Genomic DNA, 12,611 nt, shown 5'->3' on the forward strand with positions numbered 1-12,611 from the left:
AATATTCCTGGCAGGGAGCTCTTGGTCTGGCCATGAGCCAGAGCTGCCCCTCCTCAGAGCTTCTCACCATCTGCCTGCACAAGATGTTTGTCTGCTCCCCCAGCCCTGAGATCTTTGTGGTCACTCTGACAGTAACAAATTCATCCATCACCTTCCAGGCTTTTCCTTTCTCAGGTGAGCAGCTGAAGCAACAGGGAAGGAATTACTTGGCTGAGCTAACATGAGTTTCAGCAGAGCTGAAACCACTACTGAGAGCCTCAGAATCCCAGCTGAGCTTTTTCATGGGGAACCTTGGTTTTCCCCAGGCATTTAACTCAGGACTGACTCACCTGTGTGATGAGGTGTTCTCTGTCTCAGGCTGAACTTCAGAGAATTGGTACTTCCTGATGCTTGGTAGAGGTGTATGATGGAGGAGACCATTATTTTGGGTTTCCATTGTCTCTGATCTGGGCAAAATCCCTTCTGAAGGATCATGATCTGCAGGCTTCTGCTGCTCATCACCTGCCAGACCCCACTGCTATCCACGGGGATCCTCTTGCCCCCTGAGATCTGCTTTCCCTGTGCCCTGTGTCTGGCTGGACTAATCAGGGAGGGAGGCTGGTTCTGTTGATAGACGATGCCATCACCTGGCACAATCCCTCCTGAGCAAGGTTCTTCCCTTGTATCCCAGGTCCTGGAGCACAAACTCCTGAGCTGTGCCCTGCTGGGCACTTCTGTCTGCCAGGGACCAACTTCAGCACAGAGCACCCGTGTCCCAAGGGCACCTTTGGCCCCAGGACTGGTGCCACCAGCGAGTCTGACTGCGAGCCCTGCCCAGCAGGTGAGAAGGGACTGGGCACGGGGGAGGGCAAAGGTGCAGAAGAGTTCTCCTTTCACATTATTGACCCCTCCACTGCTGTTCTGTGCAGCTCTCCCCCCTGACATGGATCTCTGTTCGTTTCAGGGATGTATTGCTCAGCTCCAGGTCTATCCCAGCCCTCTGGATTTTGTTACCCAGGTTATCACTGTGCCAAGGGAGCCATCAGCCCAGCCCCCTTCAAGCATAGGGTGAGTGCCAGGCAGCAGCAGCAGCACAGTGATCTGGGGACCAGGACTGGCCTGTCACAATCTCCTTGCTTCTGGTGGGATGCTTTCCAAGCATTTCTTCTCCCTCAGCTGCAGGGACCTGCTGTTCCTGATGTCTGCTGGAATAGCTGGCTGCCCATGGATAAATTCCAACCAAACCTTCATTTCTACATTGCACTGGAGCGTGGGGTGTAACATCTCCTCTAAAAGATGCCATCAGGGACAGGATAAGCACCTTTCAGAGGCCTGCACCCTTTTTATGCCAGTGGTCTTTGTTTAGTTTCAGAGGCAGCAGATTTGTAGGACTCAGCCCCTGTGTGCCCTGCCCAGCACCTCTCTCTGTGCACACTGTGCCAAATCTCCTCCTGACAACACTTTTCCCCTGTATTTTCCTCATCCAGGTGGAATCCTCCAGCCCTGCCCTGCCTGGCAATGACATCTGCCCCGTGGGCCACTTCTGCCCCCGTGGCACCAGGCACCCCAGGCCGTGTCCCCCTGGATCCTTGTCCAGCGCCGTGGGCCTGGGGGCAGAGGAGCAGTGCCAGCCCTGCCCAGCTGGGAGGGTCTGCAGTGGCCCAGGGCTGGCTGAGCTGGCCCAGACGTCTCTGTGTGACCCAGGGTGAGTGTCACTGTCACTGGTCAGTGACAAAACGCAGCCTTGCTGGCAGTTATAATCAAGGGACATCTGAATTTCCAGATCCTGGCCTTGTTCTCAGCCCTTTGGTTGGGATGTGGATGTTTCAGAGACATTCCTGTTCCCTTCACGTTTGCCTGACATTCTTATACATCTTTTTTTCCTCTGTTTTCAGTGAAAAAAAAAATTATTATTATAAATAAATTGCTGTTGCAGATCCCTTATTTAGCCCCATAATCACATTTACTGGGAATTTAACCTTTTTTTCCCCTTCTAAGTCCTCTTCTCCCACAAGGTGGTGCAAGAACCAGGGACAAGGCACCATTCCCAGCCTGTGTAAAGTGCCCTGAGCAGTGTCTGTCCGTGCCAGGAGCCTCAGGGCAAGAGGCTACAGAAATTTGATTTATTTTGTAAGTGTAAGAGAGTCTCAGAAGTGATTTCAGTGCAGTGTAATGAGATTTCATGGGGAAGGATTTCTGGGAGCAGCTGGCTCTTGACTTGAGCAGAGAAAATCACAATGAGATTTGTTTAGAGTTTGAGGCTAAGCTGGGAGTACAATGAGGGTTACATTGAGGACTGAAAAGACTTATTCTTGGGAATACACGGGATTTGACCTGTCTTAGATGAACTTCAAGCCTTCCCAAAATTTCCTTTTACCCTAAAAGTTATTACAACCTGGTTGTAACAGTAATCATTAAGATTTTCCGTGCTGGATGGTGACGAAATGTAAATTATAAATTATAAATGACCCTCGACTTCCAAAATCCGTGAAGTTCTTGTCCCTCAACAGGGAGCAGTTTGCTGCTTTTCAGCACCTTTGCTCAGCTGGAATTGGTCTTGCTTCCAGGCAGAAAAAAAAGCTGCTTTTCTGGTGTTTCATTCAGTGCTGTTCCTTTCACACTCAGTCGTTTGCCTTCAGGAGTGGGAATTTTTTCTCCTCCAGAAACTCCATCGCTTGAATCCTTGTCTGTGATGGGATCACAGCTCTCATTTCCTTGTTGCTCAGCTCTTAGAACAATCATGGTTTCTGTATTTGTTCATCTTTGCTCGTTGTGAGGGGCTGGGAGGGAAATGCTGGAGGGAAGAGAGCCCTGGGGATAAAAAGAGGCTCAGCAAAGGCAGCAGGGACTGAACACCTGGGCCCTGTGTTTTGAAGCAAAAATATTTTAGTTTCAAAGGCGCTTCCTTCCAGAATGAGAACAGTTTCCAGGCAGCCTGGTGTAAAAAAGCCTTTTCCCAGGATTTTCAGGGCATGAAGTGGGGGGAAGTTGCCAGCACAGCTGAACCAAGCTGCGTTTTCCAGGGACGGCTCCTCGTGTGCCTCCCCCATCCTCACCTGTGAGCAGGGCTGGGAGCTCCTTGTTCCAGGCCTGGATTCTCTGTCTCTCCAGCTATGTTTGCCTGGAAGGAAACTCTGCTCCCTGCCCTTCGGATGGGATCCGTGGATACAGATGTCCCCGTGGCTCCTACTGCCCCGCGGGCTCGGGGCTGGAGCTGCCGTGTGAGCCTGGCACCTTCAGCCCTGTGCCCGGGGCCAGCGCCTGCCTGCCCTGCCCGGCTGGCACGTCCTGTGGCAGTGCTGGCACCGTGCAGCCCCTCAGCTGCCCCAGAGGTGAGCACAGGGGTGCTGCACACCCCGAACTTGGGTGGGAGGAGGAGTGGGGGATTCCTCTCTGCACTCAGGGAATGGGGGATTTGGCGCTGCTCGGAGCGAGCCCAGCATTGCCCCTTCCCCCTGGCTCTGAGCAGTGTCTCCTCTCTGTGCCCAGGGTACTACTGTCCAGGCCACACTGCTGTCCCCCTGCCGTGCCCCGAGGGGACACTGAACCCCTTGGACGGGGCACTGGCACCCACAGCCTGCAGGCAGTGCCCCGTGGGGAGATACTGCAGGGGAGAGGCCAACTGGGAGCCTGATGGTGAGTTTGGGTAAGAACAGCCCTGCCCCAGCACAGGGGCTGGGGATTGGGGCTGGAGGATGTGGGGAAATGGGAAACATCTTCATGAACGGGGTAAAGGCTACTGCAGGACACCCTTCACCTGTGTCTGGGCTTACCAGCCTCTTCTTTTCCTCTGCTTCCTTCTTTTCACTGAATATTTATTTTGGATGCTATTTCTGTTACTGCATTGCTTTTCCTTCTCTCCCTTTTTTCTGCTTTCTCTTCCTTTAACACTTTCATCACTGCTCTTTCTGTCCTCCTAAATCCTGCCCCTCCCATTTAACCGTGCCTGGGCCAAAACTCCAGGGTTGGATACCTGGAAAGAAGAGATGCAGAACTCTTCCCACAGGAAACAAAATGTAGGGAAGCAGTTAGAGAGGAGATAAAGTGAGCAAACGCTAGGTGAGGTCAGAGCAAGTAAAGAAAGCGATGGAGGCCAAGGGTTAATGAGAAGAAGGAAAGGCAAAGCAAAGGTGACCAGCCCAGGCTATCAGCAGTGATAATCCAGGACAAGGATGGGCTTTGGCCTCTCTCCAGAGTTATCTGCTGTTTGTGAGGGTTTGAGGAGGTGCTGTGGGCGGTGGCTGCCTCCCTCTGTGTTGCTCAGGTCTGTGCTCGGCCGGGTACTTCTGTGAAGGGGGAGCCACCGATGCCACCCCACGTGGGACACCTGGGTTCCCTCTCAGCGGGCCCTGCCCTCTGGGGCACTACTGTCCAGAGGGAACTCCTTTCCCAGTTGCCTGCCCAGTTGGGACCCTCAACAATGCCACTGGTGAGTGCGATTTCACCCATGGGTTTGTGCTGTGGTGGCTTCAGTGGTGACCAGCTGCCCCTAAGGTCAGTGGCCACGTGTTACCAGTGATGGTGGCCACATGTTACCAGTTCAAACAAGTGCTGCTGATGCTGGGAGTGCACTGGGTGTTCCCCCATCTCCTGTGTCCCCTGGTATTTGTGTCCCCTCAGGAGGCAGCTCCCAGGCCAGCTGTGTGCCCTGCTACCCCGGGGCTTTCTGTGCCAGTGCTGGGCTGAGTTCTCCGACAGGACCTTGTTCTGAGGGATTTTACTGCCCAGCAAACTTCAGCTCTGCCAGCCCCACGGCGTTCCTGTGCCCCAAGGTACTGCTCAGGGCTGGGAGAGGGAGTTCTCAGCTCTGGGCAGTGGCAAAGGGTCGCCCACAGCTGACAGAAACACTGGTTACATCCCCACAGAGGTTTGGGTGATTCTGCGATTTACACAGCCCCGAAGTTTGGCACTGAAATCCTCTCCCGCCTCTGTCCTTGCCAGGGTCACTTCTGCAGGTCAGGGACAGCCCTCCCGAGGCCCTGCCCTGCTGGGCAGTACCAGCCAGCCGCAGGCTCTGCCTCCTGCATCCCGTGCCAGAGAGGATTCTACTGCCAGGAGCTGGTGGCAGGGGATGCCAGGCGCTGCCCACCTCATTCCTACTGTCCCACAGGTACTCTGGCACTTGCCAAGGGCTCAGGTGTCGTGTGCCTCGCTGTGACCCTACAGATGTGCAGCCCTGTGTGTCTCCCTCAGGCCAGGAGGTGGCAATGAGCCGGTGTGGCACAGTGGCCACCTGAGAGTCACTTGTTATGCTCCGCTGCAGCTCGAGAGCCTTGTCAGACCCCAACACTCATACTGAGCTTTATCGTTGTCTCTGTGGCCTCCCTTTTAGGGACACGAGTTCCTCTCACCTGTCCTGAAGGCACCTTCACTCCTGAAAACGTGACGGGCCTCTGGAATGAGAGGGAATGCCTGCCTTGCCTGCCTGGCCACTACTGCAGGTTAGGATTCAGTTCAGCCTGGCATCATTTCCCTTTCTCTGGAGCAGTTTGGCATCCTTGTTTCGTGCTGCTGAAGTTCTTCCCAGCTTCTCTCCTGCATTTCTCTCACTCAGTGAGAAGAAATATAAGTTTAGACACACGGTTGGGTACAGGGGCATTGGATCTGTGGATTTGGGGAGGCAAAACCAGTCTGGCATCATTGTTGTGGCACAAAGAAGCACCTGACAGAGGTATAGGTGGCATTTATGAAATCACAGGAGTAATGCAGAAAGTCCAGCCCAGTGGAAAGTCACCCACAACTTCATCTACAGCAATTTTCCACGTTCATGGAATTTGAACTGGCTCACTTCAATCATCTACGTGTTTTTATAAGTGGAAAAATGTGTCTATTTTCTCTCTCACATCAGAAATTATTTTTATTGCAAACTTTGCAGTATTCACTGTGTCAGTACTTGCTCTGGTTTTGCACCAAACCAGCAGCAGCAGCAACTCAGAGTACACAAATCGTTGTTTTCCTCTCTGCTCCAGGCATGGAAGGCTGGAGGGGAAATGTGCTGCTGGATATTTCTGCCTGGCTGGGAGCTCTCGGGCTGCTCCCCAAGGCCTCCCCTTCTCCTGGCGCTTCCTGGCCGGGTGCCGCTGGGGCCAGGTGTGTGCAGGGCTGTGTCCTGCAGGTAGGTGAGGATCTCGGTCATGCTTGCAGTACAGAATATTGACTCGCTGCTAACCAAGTGGATTATATCATATACTGCGAAATATATTGCCAGCCCTTCTTTAAAATTACCATTGCTCACTGATTTCCCTGGTTTTGCATCTTTTGAACCAAAGTGTGCCAGGCTCAAAAGGCTGCCTGGAATTGATGGTGCTGAGCTGCCAGTCCAGAAGAGTCTGAAGGCTCCTGGCTTGGCCTCCCACCAGCTGTGTGAAAGTTCATTCCACAGCAGCAGCAGACCCTGGCTCGGTCCTTTTTGCCACTGGAGGATTTGCATGTTTGACTTTTATCTCCTTCCCACCCCTTTCCGTAGGTTTCTACTGCCTGGAGGGGTCTGAGGTGCCCACACCGTGTCCTGCCAACACTCTCAGAGCTCTTCCAGGGGCTGGGAAGAGGGAGGATTGCCTGCCCTGCCCACCGGGCCGCTGGTGCAAAGCAGGTTGGGGGCTAAACACTGAGGGGAGGGGAGCTGCTTTTCAGGAGAGTTTTGTGTATCCCTGATTTCCCAATTCCAGCCCCATTTTCCCCCATTACAGAGCCATTTTTCTCCATTTTTCCCAATTTTTCACCCTTCCCAGCCCCTTTTTATCCCTGATTTGCCAATCCCAGCCCCATTTCCCCACATTCCAGCCCTGTTTTCCCAAATTTCCCCCCATTTTGACACATTTTCCCCATCTCAGCCCCTTTTTCTCCTGTTTTTCCCAATCCCATCCCATTTTCCACCATTCCAGCCCCATTTTCCCCCATCCCAGAGGATGGCTTGGATGTCAGATGTGGAATTGTGGGGCAGTCCTGGCAGTGAGCAGTTCTGCAGAGAAAAGAGGCATTGAACTGTCAATCCACATTGGAAACGTGGGAGAGCTGAGATCACAGCCAGTCTCCAAATATCCCTGTGTGCCACTGGCAGGAGAGGGGCTGGGATGGTGGAGGTGGAGGGTGCAGGAGGACACAGAGCAAAGGTGTTCCAGTGGCACTGGAGACACCCCTTGAAGCCTCTCTCTGTTTTTTAGGGGATTCGGAGGCCCATCCCTGCCCTTTGGGACACTACTGCTTTGGGGGCAACGGCAGTGACCACAGCAGTGTCCTGGCCCCTCAGGAGTGCCCTCCACAGACGTTCCGTGGGCATCCGGGAGCCCGGAGCTTGGCGGAATGCCAGCCCTGCCCTCCGGGCTATCACTGTCCCTTATCAGGTGAGTCCCAGGGGAAAGCCGGCCCTTTCCCGCCTCTGGGTGACAAAATTCCCTCCCTTTCTCGCCTCTGGGTGACAAAATTCCCAAAGATGAGATAGAGAAAGGGAGAGAGAATTCCTGCTCACAGCGACCTGAGAGCCTTCCTCCAAAGTTCCCCCTGTCCCTCCAGCCTCCCTTTCCTCACTCCCTTCTCTTCCCCACAGGCCTGACCAGGTTTGAGGATTATCCCTGCCCCCCTGGATACTGGTGCCCTGGCAAAGGGGACACTTTCCTCTGTCCAGCTGGCACTTCCAGGATCCAGCCTGGTGCAAAATCCTTGGAAGAGTGTGATCCCTGCTCGCCTGGATACTACTGCCCAGACCCAGCTCAGACAGGGCTCCCTAACACCCAGGGAATACCTTGCAAACCTGGCTATGAGTGCCCAGCAGGTGACAAGACCTTTGTTTTCCTTATTTCTGAGCCTGGATGATGGATCAGCAGGGATTTTAGTGGTGACTCTTGTCCCATTCCCCCAGAACATGATCCCTCTCAGCCTTCCCTGGTTTTTTTCAGTTGAGGTTGCCAAAGTGGTCTGAGCTTAGAGAAGGAGATATTTTCATGCAGGGCATTGAGGTGCCAGCATTCCATGCTGAATAATAAACTGGGTCCCAACAGTTCTGTGCCCTCTTGGGAGCAGTAGGAAAAGCAGAGTGTTTATGGAAAAGCCTCCTTCTCTCTGCCTCCCAAACACAGTTTCTCCTGCTCTGGGAATGTCACATAAACACATAAACACCTTTTCTCTCCCAGGGTCAATAAATCCCAAGCCCTGCAGGCCTGGCTTTTACTGCGGTGCCCTGACAGGAGAGCCTCCCCTGTGTCCTGCTGGGTACCACTGTCCTGAGGGATCCTGGACTTACAACAGCCCCGAGCAGCTGTGAGTACCTGGGGGTTGGTACAGCCAGCCTCCAGTTCCTAAAAACGCTGAATATTGGGAATTGTGCTTGGGATCCAACCTAAACCATGGCCTTTGTGCATTGTGCAAAAGCAAAGGAATCTTTGTGGCTGCAGTCGCAGGTTTGGTGACTGCTGAGACTGAACAGGGGGATTTATGGTTTCTACTTAGATTGGAATCAGATGAGAACCACTTTTAATTTTGACCCTGTGTCTTCACTGATCGTTGAATCCAGAAATAATTTTCAGAGATTTTCTTCTCTTTCCCTGCCCTGTTTGTCCTCCCAGGTGTGTGTTCCCATACTACTGCCCCCTGGGCAGTGCCTACCCAGTGCCCTGTGAAGGAGGGCACATGGCCCTCAGCCTGCCTGGCCTGAGGGGCTCAGCTGAGAAATCCTGCAGGGTTTGTGCTGCAGGGACCTTCCGCAGTGACCCCCTGATCTCAGCACCCTGCCAGCCCTGCCCAGCTGGCTTCACCTGCCCACCAGGTAAATTCAGCTGCCACGGGGGAGTGGGGCAAGAAATAGCAGCTTAAATTGGAAGCAGAGAGTTTGGAGTTCTGTGTGGGCAAAGCTCTCAATCCTCTGCAGTTATAAAACCCTGGTGTGGGCTGTCACGTGGGTTTGCCACTAGATTTAGCCGGTGGAAGAGCTGGGAGAAAGAAAAACTGAGATTTAAATTTAAATATGAATTAGACTGGAAAACGCTGATGTGTACACGTGTGCATTTATATAGCCCCGTGTCTATATATAGACAGACGTGTGTAGATGTATCACTGGGACAAGCAAGTGCTCTCTGCCTCTCTCTCAGCACTGCTGGGGTCCCTAATGTCACCCCTTTCTCCAGGCAGTGACAGCTACCACCAGCAGCCTTGTCCCCGTGGCCACTACTGCCCTGCTCTGGCCCCGGCCCCGCTGCCCTGTCCCCCGGGCACCCACAGGAGCAGCCACTTTGCCAAGCACCCAGGGGACTGCCAGGCCTGTCCTGCTGGCACCTTCAACCACCTCCCTGCCCAGGCTGCCTGCTTCTCCTGTGGCAGCTCTTCTTCCTCTCAGCCAGGTGAGTTTTTGTGTGTGAGTGGAATTTCCCCTCTGTTGAGGTGTTTCCTGATGTTCCACAAGCCCTGGGATCCTCCTGGCGCTGGGGATGCTGCCCATGCCCAGCTGCTCTTCCTCTGTCCCACCCAGGAGGAGGATTCCATTTTCAAAGGTTTTTTTCCCTCTGACACTGTTATCCAAGGGGATTTATCTCCTTAAAGGAAGGAAGAGCTGAGCAGCTCTACTCTAATTCTTGCTCTGTCATGGCTTTGAAAGCGGTGGAGTTTCACCAGCATTACTTCAGCCATGATTTGGGGGCATTGTGTTAAATCTAGGTGTGCTTTTGAGCCAAAATTTGGCACCGAGGGCACGATAAAGTGGGGTGAGGCTGGAAACTGGGAAAGTAAAGAGTGCCTATTCCTTGCCCCAGTGTATGTGCACACTGCCCCAGCATTTCAAATCAGGTGGGGTTGAGGCTGTTGAGAGAGGGGCTTGGCAGCCTTGCCTGGCTGGGTCCTTGCCCCACCCACACATTAATGGAGGGCTTGTCAAAACCCTGCTGCCAAGGAGCAGCTGGGCTTTTCTGCATCTCTGGCTGAATGGGTGCTGCAGGAGATGCTCTAATGCTGTGTTGGTGCAGCAGAGGCAGGCTGGCCCCAGCTGCCTCAGCTGGCTGGTCCTGTGGCTCCGCTCTGCCCTGGGAGAGGGGCACAGGCACCAGCAGTGTCACTGAAATGAGCAGTGGGGTTTGATAAAGGGTGCTGAGCACGGGAGCTGCTCCTTTCCAGCCAGAACGGATGTTCCAGGCTGTATTCCCCATCCCAAACCCAGCTTTTCTCCCAGGTGCCACCAGCTGTACCTGCCATGGGCTGAACAGGGCTTTCCAGCACTCAGATGCCTCCTGCATCTGCCAGGCAGGTTATGTTTATTACGATGAGAGAGGCAAGAAAGACCCTGATGGCAACAGTGATCAGGATTGTCGACCTCAGGTAAAATCAGGCTCCAAACCAAAATTGTTGTGTGATGTGCAGGAGAGGAAGAGCGTTCAGGCCTTAAGCGAAGCCAAACAAATCTTTGTTTGATTGGCCTTTTCTTGTAGGGTTTTTTCTTTGCCAGGATCTTGTGAGGTAAAATTTAAATTCATTAGGGATGGAGGTAAAGGATCCTTCCATGCCAGGGCAATGGGAGCAGCACAGTGTCTCACATGGATGACAGATGCAGGAATATAAGCCTCGTTATTAATGTGAAGTCCTTCATCAGAACTGCCAGGGGCAGGGAGACACTAAAACCAGCTCTTGTTTGTATCTTGCATGATGTCACTTTTTTTCCTCTTTGTGAATGAATTCTGTAGTGCAAAACCCGCTCCTGGCATGGGTTGCACAGCAATGTAGAATGTCCAAATTCTACTCTGATTCCTTCAACCACTTTCTTACAGCTGAACTTCTTCATCAGAACCTCATGAGGGGCTGGGAGGTGAAATTGTTGTGTTCTTTCTTCCCCGCTTCCCTTGTTGGATTGCCTTTATGTCGAATGTCTGAAGGAGAATTTTAGGGATGCTGCAGCTCAGTTGAAGCTCTGGAGCTTGTCTGGGTGGGTTTCTCTGCAGGTGGACGAGCTGTGTGCCCCCGGCGAGGTCCGGCTGGCGTCCACGCGCCGCTGCGTCGTCCCCGAGCGCCACGACTGCGCTCCCGCCTGCGGGCCGGCGGGAGGGGAGCTCCACGCACAGCTGGGCATGTGAGTCCCACCCAGCACTGCCTCTCCTCGAAAACACTTCTCAATAAGCCCTGAGCTACTGAGCCCATGAGGTCATGCCAGGGTTGGGCTGTGGGAGGTGTTTTTTGGGAAATTTTCCATCGGTGGAGTTCCTTTCTGGGGAGGTCCTGCCTTCAGTCCTCAGTCATTGGCCCTCATCATCTTCCTGGAGAGTATTTCCTGTGTTTCCAACATTACCTGGTGATTTTGTGTCTTGGTTGGTGACACCAGAATCACCCAGTGACGAGGCGAGTGTGGACCAAGCTCACATTTTCTGAGCTATGTGACTTTTCCACCTGCCTCAGGTTGAGTCCCTCTAAAGTGGATGATCACTCTGTTAAATTTAGGCCAGAAATGAGAAAAATCAATCCTTGTTGCTCCCCACACATCTTTAATCATCATGAAATGGTTTGGGTTGGCAGGGACCTTAAAAATCATTTAATTCCAAATGGAAATCAATCCTTGTCCCACCCTCCACATCCTTATTGGTTTGGGTTGGGAGGGACCTTAAAGACCATCTAGTTCCAACCCCTTGCCGTGGGCAGGGAGACACTGGAACGAGTTCTTGTCACATGATATCACTTTTTTCTCATTGTGAATGAATTTCTGTGTTGCAAAATCTCCCCCTGGCATGGATTGCACAGAAATCGGTTGCGTCAAAATCATACTTTTGATTCTTTCAACCATTTTCCTGGAGCTGAGCTTTGGGGAGGGGTGTGTAATGCTCTGCTACAGGACTGAGGTGGTCTCTGTCAGACACCAACCAAGCACTGTCAGTGGGGTGTCACATTGTGGCCTTGAAGAGCAGGCACGGTGCTGAAGAGATGGGCAGGGAGTTTGCTCCATCCTTTTTTCCATGGGTACAGAGTAGGATCATCCACCCTGTGGGTTGGGAGAGGCTGGGGCTGGCCTGTTGTGGCTGTTTGCTCAGGGATCAGGACTGATCGAGGATTTGTCCCCTGGTCAGATGTCACTGCAAGCAGTACGTCTCTGCTGAGGAGCTCTGTGACCAGCTGTGCCTGCTGAGAGCCCCACGGATCTCCCTGGGCTTTGGCACCCACAGAGAGCTGCTGCTCAGGATGAACGAGGGGGAAGTGAGGGTAGGTGTGGAGGGAGGGATTGCTTTCTAAATGTGCAGGGCTGGGAGAGCCCAGAAATCACAGGGACTCCAGGGAGGTGAGGTTAAGGGTTGATGCATTACAGAGAAACAACAATTCCTGAATTATAGGGGAAAAAACCTCCTGGAGCAGCCTTTGATAGCTGCAGTGACCCACAAATCAGGGTCTGCATCCAGGATTGGTTGTATCAGTGATCAATGTTTCCCTCTGCTTTCCATAGGAGGTGTCAAACGTTCTGGGCCCAGATGAGCACGTGCAGAGCAGCCAGAGGGTGCATTTGGTGCTGTTCAGCCCGTGGGGAGTGCTGGGTTTCATTGTCTCCAGCACAGAAGTGCTGGATGCATTTCTCACAGGTAAGGCTTGAGAGTGAACCCAAATTCCAGCCACACCAAGCCATCCATTTCCTTCCATGTTGGCACAGCAAGTTGGCACAGAGGGAATTCATTATTAGA

At 53.0% G+C, this 12,611-nt stretch overlaps 1 protein-coding gene across 18 annotated transcripts in view; it reads left to right on the forward strand.

Moving 5' to 3' along the window:
• Nucleotides 1-12,611, forward strand: part of LOC116455698 (SCO-spondin-like) — a 70,416-nt gene that overhangs the window by 52,033 nt on the left and 5,772 nt on the right. For 12 of the 18 annotated variants that reach the window (XR_004244453.1, XM_032133861.1, XM_032133866.1 and 9 more), the window contains 20 exons: nt 671-820; nt 944-1,047; nt 1,467-1,684; nt 3,091-3,311; nt 3,469-3,615; nt 4,244-4,408; nt 4,600-4,751; nt 4,921-5,089; nt 5,312-5,420; nt 5,949-6,094; nt 6,446-6,571; nt 7,143-7,322; nt 7,526-7,750; nt 8,109-8,235; nt 8,541-8,740; nt 9,099-9,311; nt 10,133-10,278; nt 10,896-11,023; nt 12,009-12,141; nt 12,380-12,512. Coding sequence is in view for 17 of the 18 variants with exons in the window: in XM_032133861.1 (XP_031989752.1) it covers nt 671-820; nt 944-1,047; nt 1,467-1,684; nt 3,091-3,311; nt 3,469-3,615; nt 4,244-4,408; nt 4,600-4,751; nt 4,921-5,089; nt 5,312-5,420; nt 5,949-6,094; nt 6,446-6,571; nt 7,143-7,322; nt 7,526-7,750; nt 8,109-8,235; nt 8,541-8,740; nt 9,099-9,311; nt 10,133-10,278; nt 10,896-11,023; nt 12,009-12,141; nt 12,380-12,512 (3,192 nt within the window). In the remaining variant the exon portion in view is untranslated. Of the gene's footprint in view, nt 1-670; nt 821-943; nt 1,048-1,466; nt 1,685-3,090; nt 3,312-3,468; nt 3,616-4,243; nt 4,409-4,599; nt 4,752-4,920; nt 5,090-5,311; nt 5,421-5,948; nt 6,095-6,445; nt 6,572-7,142; nt 7,323-7,525; nt 7,751-8,108; nt 8,236-8,540; nt 8,741-9,098; nt 9,312-10,132; nt 10,279-10,895; nt 11,024-12,008; nt 12,142-12,379; nt 12,513-12,611 lie in introns of those variants that run through there. The other 6 variants (XM_032133874.1, XM_032133877.1, XM_032133875.1 and 3 more) reach the window with 4 other exon arrangements.

Source organism: Corvus moneduloides, chromosome 25, assembly GCF_009650955.1.
Source record: "Corvus moneduloides isolate bCorMon1 chromosome 25, bCorMon1.pri, whole genome shotgun sequence".
Lineage (NCBI taxonomy): Eukaryota > Metazoa > Chordata > Aves > Passeriformes > Corvidae > Corvus > Corvus moneduloides.